The 14,320-nt window shown below is 37.2% G+C and overlaps 2 protein-coding genes across 2 annotated transcripts in view; one reads left to right on the top strand and one right to left on the bottom strand.

Moving 5' to 3' along the window:
- The window catches only part of LOC113239911 (decaprenyl-diphosphate synthase subunit 2-like), a 13,307-nt gene extending 5,005 nt beyond the window's left edge, over positions 1 to 8,302 (bottom strand). Inside the window, exons 1-3 of the mRNA XM_026477073.1 lie at positions 8,217 to 8,302; positions 5,372 to 5,510; positions 4,225 to 4,531 (exon numbers count right to left, since the gene is read on the bottom strand). Coding sequence (XP_026332858.1) covers positions 4,225 to 4,531; positions 5,372 to 5,510; positions 8,217 to 8,302 — 532 coding nt within the window. The remainder of the gene's footprint in view (positions 1 to 4,224; positions 4,532 to 5,371; positions 5,511 to 8,216) is intronic.
- LOC113239910 (nuclear export mediator factor NEMF) overlaps positions 8,303 to 14,320 on the top strand; it is a 108,175-nt gene continuing 102,157 nt past the window's right edge. Inside the window, exon 1 of the mRNA XM_026477072.1 lies at positions 8,303 to 8,380. Coding sequence (XP_026332857.1) covers positions 8,303 to 8,380 — 78 coding nt within the window. The remainder of the gene's footprint in view (positions 8,381 to 14,320) is intronic.

The raw sequence follows: 14,320 nt of genomic DNA, 5'->3' as shown, positions 1-14,320 counted from the left end.
AAAATAAAACAAACAATCGATTATAATATAAAAACTAATGTGAAGAATGAATCTGATGCTGTTTAATAAGTTTGTTGATATCGGGTTCCAATTTACTCAAGAACAGCCGCAAGTCACCACGTTCGGTAACATGCAAACGATTTCTCTTTTTAGTAAGCAGCGTTATCACAGCACTACAACCACGTTCACATAAATATGACGATGGGAATGCTATCAAGAATCGTTGAACGATTGACCACAACCCAGGGTACAATTGCGGCATCGGTTTTTGTAGCCAAAATTCTTGGTAGCCACTTTGAATTTGATTTTTATTTCCTCGTTCTTTGTCAATTCTATAAGTTCTTCTTCCAGCTGAGGTGATACATATTGCTGTGTTGACATTTGAAAACGGACCCAACACCCAGTCTAGTCCAAGTTCAAAATGTCCTGGTATCGTTCGGTGAAGTCAATGTGGAGGTTTTCCAAATGTTGGCAGTAGGCAAACAAGTCGTTACTGCAGGATACTGATAAATTCGGAAAATTGTGAAACTCACGTCTGCCCATATTCTTTTCGTGTAGAAGCAGTTTGGCTGCGAAAGCAGCAACGACATTTTTTGTTTTTAATTAATAATTAAATTTAGTTCATCGCTTTGCAGTTGGAGATTCATGTCGTTGAACAATTTATACAGGTCTGTCATGTAAGCTGTATCATTCTTTGATGTAATGAGCTTGCTGAGAAATTCTGTGTCTTTAGTTTCCAAGAACTCTATCACAGAGTCAAACAGGTTGTAAAATCGAGTCAGAGAATTGCCTCTTGATAGTCCACGAACTTCAGTATGGAACAACAAACGGTTGAAATCTTCGTCATTAGTAACACAAAGCTGATGAAATAATCTATCATTCAAGGCTATTACGGATTTTATTGACTGCTTTGATCACATATTGCAGTGATTGAAATAGTTGTTCACTTAAATTTCTAGCAACCAAATGTTGTCTATGAATAACGCAATGTACAGCAAGATATCTGGAATTTTACTTTTAAGTACGCTATGAACCTTTTATGGCACCCTGTCATAGCCGGAGCGCCATCCGTAGCAACTGATATAATATTTTTAAAAGAATCTCTTTCTCATTACAAAACTTTTCCAATATTGAATATGGTTTCGCCATTTGTATCGGTCTCTAAATTTCTAGCAAACAATAGTTCTTCACATATTTTCTCATCTTTAATAAACCTCACGTAAGACAGCAACAATGCTTCATTAGTTGGTAAAGTGGACTTATCGAGCTGAATTGAGAATTGACTTGTCCTCAGATGATTGCACAATGATTCTTCAATGTTTTCAGCCATTTCATCAATTCGTCTTTGCACAGAATTATTACTCAACTGAATTTTTCGGATAATATCTGCGGCAGGTTTATAAAGCACAGTAGTTTTTACTTCCTTTATTGTTGGCAAAATTAACTCTTCTCCGATGTTGTGTGGTTTGCCTTTTTGAGCAATTAACAAAGAGACATTGTACGAAGCTCGAAGTCCGTCGTCATCTTGCTTAGCAGCCGCCGAGAAGAGTTTTGCTACACTCGGCTGAGTATTATGCTTCTTCTCTAGGTCTTGAAAATATGCTACATTCTTATCTTTCTTATCTGGATGCATTTTATTCAAATGATCTTGCAGTCTTGAAGGCTTCATTGCTTCATTCGAAAATGTTTTTAGACATAGACGGCACAAAGGCGACGATGGGTTTGTGGGATTTTCAATGAATCCGAATTTAATATATTCCGCACAGTATTGCCGTCTCTTCTTTTTTACTTCCGACATTGTTTTGTTTTGAGAAATACGTAAGTAAGTGTTGAACTTAAGTACTGCTTATCTATTACGCGCAAAACCGCAAATGAAAACAAAATAAATATTACGTTGTTTATATAGGATTGCATAAGCAGCAAGCACCGACAGGAATAAGACAAACGTGCATAAACTCGTTTATCTCATTCGACGCTCAATCGTACTCAACAAGTGAGAACAAGTATTCTATTAACCAGCCGATTGATACAGGAATGCACAAATCGGGTTATTTAACAAAAACTTGTTAAAACATTATTGCCCGCGGTCAATTATCTACGAAAATTACCTATCTAGGAATACTAATAACTAGTAAAACGCGAAACTGTGTCTGTTGCCTTTTTATTTGTTTGTTTGTGTCTACTTTCATTTCGAAACGGAGCGACCGATTGACATGGTTTTTATTTTATTTATTCAATAAAACAGGACAGATATATGAACTACACTCAGAGAAATATCGAACCGAGTTAGTTTGCGCAATCTCTTAATTAATATTAATTGATGTTCACAAGTTGTAGTCGAGAGTCGAGAGCTCAGTCGGTGTCTAAGAGTCTTCTTAGATGAAATTACAAATCTTCACCTAAGCCTCTACACAATGCCCCCATTTTTTTCTGGGTCTCTTACCGCCCCTCTTTAGGCCTGCAGCGCCCACTTTGGGAAAGGCTGATTTAAATATTCAAGTATATTACCTATCATGTATTTATAAATAATATTTCACGATACAATAATACTCGAATATTAAATAATATTGCACTATTAAAAATCAAATACTTAAATAATAAAATGTCTGAGAATGACTCATGGAACAGTGGATAAATAATGCTTCTTACCACGTTCTTACCTCTCAATTTAAAATTAGCTAACGACGCACTTTCGTGAACAGTAATACGAAGTGCGTTCCAAAGTCTGACCGCATGCACAGTGGAGGAGTGATAATAAAAACCGGAATTGAAGGAAGGAAAAGACAATTGGGACCTAACGAGAGAGCTACAGGGTTTGCAAGATCTTTCCAAAAACCTTAGTCACAGCGCCCAGTTTTTTTTTTTTATACATGACAGGCAAATGACTCCACTCTACCTGATATTAAGTGGAAAGTGGTATCCAAACGCGAAGGAACCTAGTGCAGCGATGAAACCCTCACTGTACTAGCCACCTCCACCCTGCCTGCCTACAATATGCCTCTTCACGCCTCGTTTGAAGGACCCCATATCATAAGAGGGAGGGAAGACATGTGCCGCAAGGGAGTTCCATTTGTCAACCGTGCGGCAGAGAAAGGAGCCACCGAACCTTTTAGTACGCGATGGAATGCGGCAGGTAGTGAAACGGTGACTACGAAGGCCAGCACGCGTGCTTCTGAGCAGGAACGGGGAAGGGGGGATGAGGTTGAACAGCTCTTCAAAGCACTCACCATGGTGCATGCGGTAAAAGGCGCTAAGCGATGCAACATCTCTACGCAGTTCCAGAGGTTCAAGGCGTGATGAGACCTCTTCGTCGCCTATAATTCGAGTAGCACGATTAGAAGATTAATAGATTTCGCGCGCCGATCGCCCAGTTACCACGCCTTCATATGCATTAATGGCGAATCCGAATTCTATTTAGTAGTCAACAACATTTAAATTCCTCTGAATAATACAACCACGTGGTCGCCGAGCGGAGTCCGCGTTGCCGGCGCCGCATAGACCGAATGCAAGTCAGATTTAAGTGAAAACGTAAAAGCCTTTTGCCATGACAAAATACGCTCACGTCCTGTTTTTCAACTACAACACCTGGCGACGCTTACATTAGTGAGCCAGGATCACAGTGTGGTCGGCGTCTAACGCCTCACTGTAACGCCCAAGTAACGCGCGTCGACAGCCGCCCAACTGCAATCAAGCATCGACTCCATATTTGCATAACACAAATTTGTATCTTAAAAGTGGGACGATAGAGATGAATATGCTATAGGCGAAATACATAACGCGTCGCGATGCTTCAACTCTGTGCCAGTGTGAGTTGAGCTTTATTTACGTAAAGCTCTATTATCTCTGCTAGTTAATTTTGCGCAAGTTAGCTCTAGGTAATACATAGGATATGAAACTATTTTTCCGGATTTAAATCGCGTATATTTGTTTTTTCAAACAAACCGACGTTTCGGGCCCTTTACAGGTCCCATGGTCACGGTTGACTGAGGTCAGTCAACCGTGACGTGAAAAAACAAAAATACGCGATTTAAATCCGGAAAAATAGTTTCATATCCTATGTGTAAGAATCGCGAAAACCTAAGAACTCGATATCTAGGTAATGCTTTTTTACAAGACGACAAGGTACTTATAAATTCTCAATTAAATTCGTCGGATAAAATTTCTGTACACAGGTCACTAAATTATGTAATTGTTATAAAAATAAACCAACTAAAACCATCTTACCAGTCAACAAAACAATCTTGTTTCCATAAAGCAGGTCCTTATACTTATTCCCATATTTCTCCTTCTGCTGCAAATTGGCCATTGTCTTATGAATCATGTGGCCAGTCCTTTTCATCTCGACTATTTCAGCAACAGCTCTTTGGGCATGTAGAACTCCAGAATCGTAATGGTCTCCAGTATAATCCTTGTCGTTGAAGCCTGCCGCTTTTGAGACTAGCAGAATGATAAGTCCGACAGATTGCAGGTTGCTTTTTGAACCGATCAAAAGGTTCTTTGCTTGTTTTAGAAGGGGATGGTTTGTTCCCACCTAGCAATAATGGTATTGTTGTTTTATTGGAAAGAATTATTGTAACCTCACATTTACGAGTCTAGATAGCAGTAGTGCTCCTTATAAAAGAGTACGTCCAGGGAAGTACTGCCACCTTACCTATTTCTGCCGCCAAGCAGTAATTTCAGCATTACTGTGTCCCGGTTTTGAAGGGAAAGGGTGCTGGTGAAGTTACAGGCACATGGGACTTCCCTGGCGTAAGCTAGGGCGGCCGGGCGGCGTCGTGGTGAATGTTCACTGATCCCACGGCGCCGACTCAACCGGCGAGAGGGAAACCCGGGGGGGTTTTAGTGGGGTAGGCCCTCCAGTCTGGAGGGAGAGTCCCCACATAACCCCTGAGTCTCCCTGGGCTCAGGGGTATCCATAAAGATTTCCCCCCCGGCAAAAAAAAAAAAAAGGCACATGGGACTTGTCAACTTATATCTGAGGGTGACGATGAGAACGACGGGCGAATTTTTTCAACTATTACATAAAATGTAACACAGAATACTTCTGTATAATTACTTGATGTTTAGTAAAAAAAATTATGCTATCAAGTGATGAGGCGAACAAGTCGTGCGCCTGGTGAGCCTGGTGATAAGCGACACCTGTCCATAGCAATTGCAGTCGTTAAAGAGTTTTAAATCGCAAAGATCTTAGGGGTAATGCCATTGCGCCCGTCACCTTGAGACATAAGTTTACAAGTCCCGTGTGCCTGTAATTTCACAAGCACCCAAATAAGGGTGACATGGTCCCGTTTTATTTACCTATGTTCCGGTATCAAAGCCTAGTGCTATTCTCCAGGATCCACTTACAGTACTATTTTGGATACGTACTAACCAATTTCCTCAAATGAATTGCAGTGTTGGCTATTTCATCGTTGAAAAGCCATCGCAAGTTAAGAAACGAAGTCGGATACCCGACGATTCTCTCTGCCTCGCTCACCGCGTCTCTCCAGTCAATCTCACTAGATTTACTCCTGCTCAACACGATACAAGTCTTTTTACCAGAAATTTCCAAACTTTTATCTTTATACAATTTGACATAACTAGAATTAGGATTCAGTCGCGAAAGTAGATTAGAAATTTTGAATGGTAACATTTTTATCTCGAATGAAATACAGAATTTTTTAGTGAATTTCTAAAAAGTTCTGCCGAACTGTTTGTGGTTGTCATAGGCAATAAAAAGCTTTTGCAATCTTCGTACGTGAACAAAAGAGATCAAAAACTTTAGTTTTGTTTGAAAAAAAACATACTCATTTTAGGTAAAGAATTTTAAGGTAAAGAAAATTCTCCAAGAAGCTCTTCAAAATATGTCCTATGAGGATACAGAGAATTTATTTATTATCGTAAATTAAATGTTGTCTTGTTTAAGTGTACATTTTTTATTTATTTTTTATTTTTTTTTATTGGCAATTTATTATTTAATTGTTTAATTTTATTTCATAAGATTCTCCTAAAAAGTATTTATAATATTAATAGTATCCACATTTATAATTAGTAGTACTTTTTACCTGAAATACAGGAATTTCCTAGTTCAGTACATGTGTTATTTTGACATTAAATCGCATAAGTAGTCTTTAGTTTTCTCTGTACATTATGTTACTGAATAAACAATTTTATTATTATTATTATTATAGATCCCTGCCACATTGAGAATTGGTCATTTTCCAACTGCCTAGAAGGTATCACAATTAATAATGATACACAAGTACAGGAAACCACCCCATGCATGCGCCCCTTATCGTGCAATCAGCCTTATACCTGTGCTGTCAAAGTTGTGACAAAAAATCTTTCTATCGAGGTTAAAGGAATGTTTAAAGGCAAGTAACTTGATCCCACAACATCAATTTGGGTTCCGTGAACAACACTCCACTGTCCAACAAGTCTACCGAGCTTACCAAACAATTAGACAGTGTCTGGAAAGGAAAGAATACTGCTCAGCTGCTTTTATCGACGTCCAACAGGCTTTTGATCGTGTTTGGCACCGTGGATTATTGTGTAAAATTAAAACTCTTCTTCCTCACTCGATTTATCCCATAATCAAGTCTTACCTTGATAATAGAGTCTTCCAAGTAACACGTGGTGAGGGAACATCCACATTTTACTGTACAACATATACACATGCGACTTACCTCTGTCTCCCGGTGTTGCTATCACAACATTTGCTGATGCTGCTGCTTTTGCTGTCGTGCAGTTCCAACCCCAGTGTAGCAAGTGCACAACTACAGAGGCAACTAGGCGCTACCTCTGCCTGGTTGAAGAAAAGGCGAATCAATGCAAGTGCTACTAAATGGCAACATATCACCTTCGCCCTGATAGCCTACTTCAAACCTCATGCCTTGGAAATGACTCGGAAAGTACTTATAAAGTGCAAAAGAGACGAACTCAATAACATATTCAGAAACTTATTATGGCTTCTGGGTAGGTAGTCCATCCTGTCTCTTAGTAACAATGTCATGGTGTATTGTGCCATATTGAAGCAGATATGGCTCCAAGGCATTCAGTTACGGGCCACTGCCTCCAAATCGAACATCCAATGCCTTCAAAGAGTCCAAAACAACATCCTTCGAACTATCTGTGGTGCCACAAGGTACACCAGGAACTCTGAACGATTGTAGAAGTGATGGATGTATATAGATGTAAATCCTTTAGCTAAAATACTGGTTGATCGTGGCAACATTGAGAGTCATATTCCAGAACTCTACTCAATACTCAAGTCAGGAGTTGAGTATTGCAGTGAACACTGAAAATCATACTCAAGGCCTTGCCCTTAGGGTCGTATTTCCAGTGCTTGATATCATACTCAAGTCTGCTCAAATCCTGACTTGAGCATTGAGTAGAGTTCTGGAATACGACACTAAGAGATTGAAACGACAGCTCGTGTTCGATGACTAGGGTAGGCGGTAGCAGAGGCTTTCTCGCTCTCAAACGCCAAAAATCACTTAAACAATTTAAATATAGTCTGGCGACTGATTGTAAATAATAAAAATTTTGATCTGAAAAAACAACAATACACTGTAAGTGGCTGAAGCGCTAACCGGGAAAAGCCGAAAAAAAAAATAGTTTCCAATGAATTGATAACTATTTTATTTAAAAAAAACCAAAACAAGTTTGCTTATCAGCTTTTCATTGGAATTAGATCTACTTGCCAAGTTTTATTGAAATCGGTTAACGGAAAGTGCATGTAACCGGATTCATCCTCTTCGGCGAGGTGGAATATTTTCTTCAAGTTTAAATGGAGTCAATACTGAGGTACCCTCTTTCCCAAAAAAAAAGAATCGTCAAAATCGGTTCACAAATACCGGAGTAATTGGGAAACATACACACAAAAAAATATAGTCAAATTGAGAACCTCCTTCTTTTTTAAAGTCGGTTAAAAAACTAACTACTACTAGTAAAAAGTCATCTCGAATGCAACGTTGTAATTTGATCGCCACACGAAGCCAAATACAAATTAATGATAGAACGTATCCAGAACAAGTTCGTTAGATACCTATATTTAAAACAGTATGGTGTGTACCCAGGTTATCCACTGTTATATCCTACCCTATTTGTACTCGGCATGTTAGGCTAATATAGACTGGAAGTAAGAAGAGAAGTAGCTCTCGCCACTTACTTATTAAAAGTACTGCGTGGTAAGATACACAACCCATGTGTTCTAAACACAGTTCAGCTGTATGTACCTGACGGGTACGTAGGGCGACGCCGGCGGCCGCCGCTGATGTGGGTGCAGCGCGCGCGCACCAATCTGCTGCACAACGCGCCCCATATGCGGGCGCTGCGTGCCCTCAACGCGGTATCACACGACATTGATTTGTTCGATTGTACTCTGAATGAATTCGCACAGGTCGCATATTGTGGAATATCAATGGAAGTTTGTTATAGTTAACATGTACGTAAATATTTTGTTAGTAACTTTACTATTGTATTAGGTTATACCTGTAATGATAGTTGTAAGAGGTAAAAAATGAATAAAATAAATAAATAAAAAACTTACCTACCGAATGATGGACAAATAATGGCCCAATTCATTGACCTACCAAGGTCGATGGCCCAGTTAAAGAAATCCCTAAGTCTATTTAGCGATTTATGCACTATTACCACCATTGGCGGAAACTTAACATTGTCTATGGTTTAGTCTCACCGTTTTGTTTCTAAGTAGTTCCTATACCATGTTTTGAAAAATGTTGTATGCATGCTTGTTTGTATCGCTGCGCGTTTATATTATAAGCGATTGAACCGCTTCTGCAACGCGTTTGCATCGCTGCTAAAAGTCGGGTCTTGAGGACGGCAAAAAGTATACATATTTTGAATAAATGTCACATGCGCCCTTTTAACTAACGGCTGGTTGCAGAGTTGTCGGCAAAATATTTGATTTTTTTATAATATCAAGTGACGGGACGGACAAGCCGTGCGCCTGATGGTGAGCTACACGCCTGTCCATAGCAGTTGCAGCGCCACTGACAGTTTTAAATCGCAAACATCTGTGGCACTGCGCCCGTCACCCTGAGACATAAGTTGACAAGTTCCATGTGCCTGTAATTTCACCAGCGAATACTAACAACAACTTTTGTTTCATGGCTTTGAATAGATCGTCAACTTAATTTATAAATTAGGTTTGTTGAGTACTATTAAGTCAGTAAGATGTTTCGGATCTTTCTACACCTATTTCAATCGGTTATGTTCATATTATTATTTGCACAAATGTTTTCTGTGGCTTAGTAAATAAGGCCGCAGTATTAATATTTTGGATAAGCTCCTTTGATGACTCATTAATATGCATTATTTTCTTTATATATTTATTTAAATTCACCAACGCTTAATACATTCGGTTACAACAATATTTTACACACATTCGACAGGGTGTTACAGTTAAAATGCTTAACCAATTACAGGTGAACATGTCATGATGAGAGTATGAAAATTAAGACAAGTATTATTAATTTACTGTTTTTTTTTTACTGTTGTTATATTACATATGTTTACTGTATTAACAAATTAAATTATAAAATAAATATAATATACATTACAAATAATATTCATATTTTATATAGCGTTAAATTTTATATTACTAACTAAAATAATATATCGCCTGTGAACTGGCACGTGTGAAAAAAAAAGAAAAAAACTGTTTTTGTGTCATTTATATAGCATCTGGTTAATTAAATAAAAATACGTTTCTTTGGATATTTTTATTACACATATATGTATGTACTCTACGTATTTTTATTTAATAAACCAGATGCTATTATATGATTTATTCTTCATCCTGTAAAGTTGTGAAAATTGAGATAATACCTGTAGTCTGTTCACAGTCGATTTTATGAATATACAAAGCGATAAACCTCAAAACACGGGTGCATTAACTTAATTCACCTGAATTAGTTCACCTAGTTGCACGAAGTACACTTTTAGTAAATTTAAATATGATTAAATAATATATCGAGCAATAAATAGTCAACGTATTATGTAAGTGTCGTGATTAATTACTAGAAAAATGTTTAATGAAAGCAATGTCCAAATTTGGCGTTGATCAAACATAGGCACGTGTCAGGACATGCGTTCAAAAATTATAAAATGTTGGAGGCCCAGTCTTACTTTTCTTTTCCAATCTTTGATTACTACCCTATTTATTTCCTATTTTTGTGCCAATTTTCTTTCATACAAGAGAAATATAGTTTAATTGAATAAATCCGTACTCTCGTTAAGAATCTCATCAATTCATCTAAAAGCTAAACACTGGTTTAAGCAAAATATTGCCATGGCGTCGTCGCTACAAGAAAGCGTCTGTAGGTATGCAATCAACCGCCCAGCGGGGGGCTACGGCAAATAATGTCCGATTTTACTCCCGGCCGTTACTGCCCGCCTGGTAGTTAGATTTGATGTAAGGCTTATAAAAATACCTTGTAATTAAGATTCGCGGAATTTATTTCTATATACATACGTCGTTAGTCTACTGCTGGTTGGTTACAATTCGAATGTACCTCGTCAAATGTATATTATATTTATTAGAGATGCCAGAGAATATTCGGCTACTGTTCGGTATTCGGCCTACTTGGCCACTTTTTTTAGTATTCGGCATATCAAATAATGAAAAAAATGACATATTATACAAAATGTCGCATGTATCTTAATAACAAATTATTGCTTTAAAATCATCAGTGGCAGATTATGATGAATGAAAACAATTTTATCTGCATTGGTTGGTAACAAACGATTGCGCTTTTCCTCATAAACAATTCCTACTTCTGAAAATAGCCTCTCACTATAAACACTACTGCCAGGAGACGATAGATAAATCTTATCAAATTTTGACAGGCTTGGATACTGCTTCACCTGTGCTGACCAGCACTTGTAAGGATCTTCCATCCGATCTTGGCGAACAGTTTTCAAATAAAAATCAATCATATTATCTGATGCGACTTCTTCAGAACAGGTCCAGAAACTATCATGTATTGATTCTATCGTTTTCTCATTTTTCAACAAAAACACTCCACCCCCGTTACCTCCGCACGCAGCGCAAAAAGACAGGTCGTAACAGGTCGCGCCTGACATGTACGTACATATCTTATGCCGAACATTCGGCAGTCGAATATTCAGTATTCGGTATTCAGCCAAATCACTACTCGTGGCATCTCTAATATTTATTTTCAGACAACTTAATGATACATAGATTGTTAGTAAACAAAACCTTAATAACTACGCTAGTACAATAATAATAGTTTTAACTAAAAAAGTACAGTGGTACAAAAATAGCCTAGCATGTGACAACTTGAAGCTTACTTACCTGTTTACCAAACACCCCAGTTCTCAAGAAATTACAACTGTATGGTGGTGAAAACTGAATCTATAATTTCGATTTCTCTATAATAGTTTGATTGACAGTAGAGCTCCTTGTAAATAGAGGTCGTCCAGGGAAGTACTCCTTCTGCCTAAATAATTCTGCCGCCATACAGTAACGTGAACATTACTGGGTTTCAGTTTTGAAAAGTTAAGTGTGCTGGTGAAATGACCGGCACATGAGACTTGTCAACTTGTCTCAGGGTGACAGATGCTGTGGCAGTGTCCCTCAGATATTTGCGATTTAAAGTGGCACTGCAACTGGCGCACGACTTGTTCATCCCGTCACTTGATAACATATAGAAAACAAAAATTTAACCTAGATTGTCCGCGTCATATGCTGGTGTAATACTATTTTATAAACCAATACAACACAGATTAATATATTACAAAACATACCCTGACGATAGGAATAGCATCTATCTAACATTACAATTCAGCACATATAAATCGTTAATCATCAAAGTTGTAAGTATCCAATTTAGCGCACGCGCATGCCCCATTATCGAGTTCACAACACATCCGTTGACATTTGAATTTAGAAGAATACCCTGTTACGGTTACTGATTTTAATTGAACCCATTCTTTTGAATTCAAATGTTTTATGAATTTCTTCAAAGGTCAGATGTAATCGTTGAAAACAAAATTAAATAGAATAAACTAATATAATAATCGTGCCTGGATATTTAAAAGGCATTATCAAAACGTACAATTAAAATTAAAAAGTAAGTAAAATTTAGAACAAAGCGTTCCGAAATTCAAATTCAAAAAAAGTAACTGGCGCAATTAAAAAACGCGCATGCTATCATTAAAGGCAAAGGGTTTAATCGTCTGTAATTACAATGAATAACAAAATAACACGTTTATTCAGTAAAAATGTAAGTCCTGAGTTTTATTCATGTTTTATTCTATAATTACAGACAGCGTTAAATCGACGGAATCGAATGTTAATTTTTTTTAATCACTCTGTTTTGATCTCGCAGACGCGTCTAAGGTTTTAAGTCTTCAATTCGCTTTTTTTTTTCATTCACCTGATCCCAATCCTCTTTACGTTCTCGTATTTTGAGACTGGTTTTTTAAAACCTTTACGCTTTAACAGATAGATTTTATTGAGTTCTATGATGTTTTACTACCATTTTCTTTTGAATTACTCCTTTAGTTTGTTATAATTATTAATAGAAAGTTCGAACATAAAAAAAAATTCCTTCGATCTGACAGAACACAACAAACAAAGAAAATTGTAACAAACGCATAGAGAAATTTTTCTTTGTGCTCGACCTTCGTATTAATTCAAAATAAACTAGCTGACGTACAACAAGCGTCAATCAGCAATGTGAGAACACAGCGTTCCGGTTTTGATGGGTAAGGGTGCTGGTGCAATTACAGGCACAAGGGACTCGTCAATTCCTGTTTCGGGTGACGGGCGCAGTGGCAGTGCCCCTCAGATCTTTGCGATTTAAAGCTCTGAGTGGCATTGCAACTGTTATGGACAGGCGTGTCGCTTCTCACCAGCCACACGACTTGTTAGTCCCGTCACTTCATAACTAATAAAAAACCAAAATTAAACATACTTTCCCAAACTCGTTGGCTCGCCGCCCACTTAGACTTGATAAAAAAATTTCATCGCAGACCACCGCAAAAAATAATTGAAAACACATATATTTTTATATTTTTTAACTTATAATGTTAAATGTTAACTTTCCAAAAGCGATAACACCCCCTGGTCAACCTCAACGCCCCCCCATTGCTTACCTTTAGGACTCTTCAGCGCCCACTGGTAGGGAAACTATGGCCTAAACCTTCGCCTGAAAGCAGACCCGTGTCCAGCAGTGGGACATATAGATGGGTTGTTAATGATAATGATGAGATAGAGTAATTTGATAAAATAGATTATAATATTAGTTAAGAAATTATTTTCTTCTAATAATTCAAAATTCCAAGAAGTCCACGCAAATATTTACTAGTTTTAGAGAACAATATGTAAATGTACTTATTTGCAAAGATTCCAGTCGATTAGATACGATGATAAAACTAAAATTTAATATTGTTAACGTCTTAATTAGAGCTAACGTAAGCCCTTGTTAAATAAGCAGTTACGGTTAAATAATGATAAAACTACACAGATTAATGTCAATGTATGTTATCTATATTTTATTTGAACTGAGTAAATATTTTAGGAGAGTTTGGCATGTTTTAAGAAACAATATGGTAATAAAATCTCATGTTTAGACCTATATTATATATAATATAGTTATTTTTGATATAAGTGCGGAAAGTTAGTCATTATTCACGAGTCTCGAGGCGAAAGTCAAGACGCGAGACAAGTGAAAATGACAAATCCGCACGTGTATCAAACGACGTTTTTCAATACATTTGCGAAAAAACTACATTTAAAGTAAAATAAAACAGTATTTAAAAAAAACTCATTTTCTGCTAGTAAATTAAAATAATGAAATACAACCACTGCAACCATTATTTAAAAGTCTATGGAAATATAGTTCTAACGTGCTGTTTTTGTTTATTTTCTGTAATATCGGTCTGTAACCACTTTTCTTATTATGACGTCCTGGTACTTTTGTTTAAACTTCTTTAGGAACCCGTGCACGGTAGTGAGATACAATTTATCTGTAATACATAGAACAAATATACATAAAAATCTCGCCTGTCACCCATTCAGGGGTAGGCAGAGACTGTGGACCTCCACTCGATACGTTCATTATATAGTATTTGTAAATAAATATAAGTTTTAATGACGAATGACTTATGTACGTCACAAAGCACATAAATATTAAATAAATATACAACTTCTTTAGTTCTATGTTTAAGACTTAAAACAACAGTAAATTTAAAAAAAACTGGAAAAGTAAAAAGCACTAGTGCGAGAAATCCAACTTTCCGCACGATTTGTAGTGCGAAAAATACCACGTTTTGAGCAACTGTATTAAAA

This window comes from Hyposmocoma kahamanoa, unplaced genomic scaffold (genome assembly GCF_003589595.1).
Source record: "Hyposmocoma kahamanoa isolate Upper Pololo Valley unplaced genomic scaffold, ASM358959v1 117, whole genome shotgun sequence".
Classification (NCBI taxonomy): domain Eukaryota; kingdom Metazoa; phylum Arthropoda; class Insecta; order Lepidoptera; family Cosmopterigidae; genus Hyposmocoma; species Hyposmocoma kahamanoa.
Note: the sequence above shows the minus strand (reverse complement) of the source record. Positions and strands in the feature narration are given on the sequence as shown.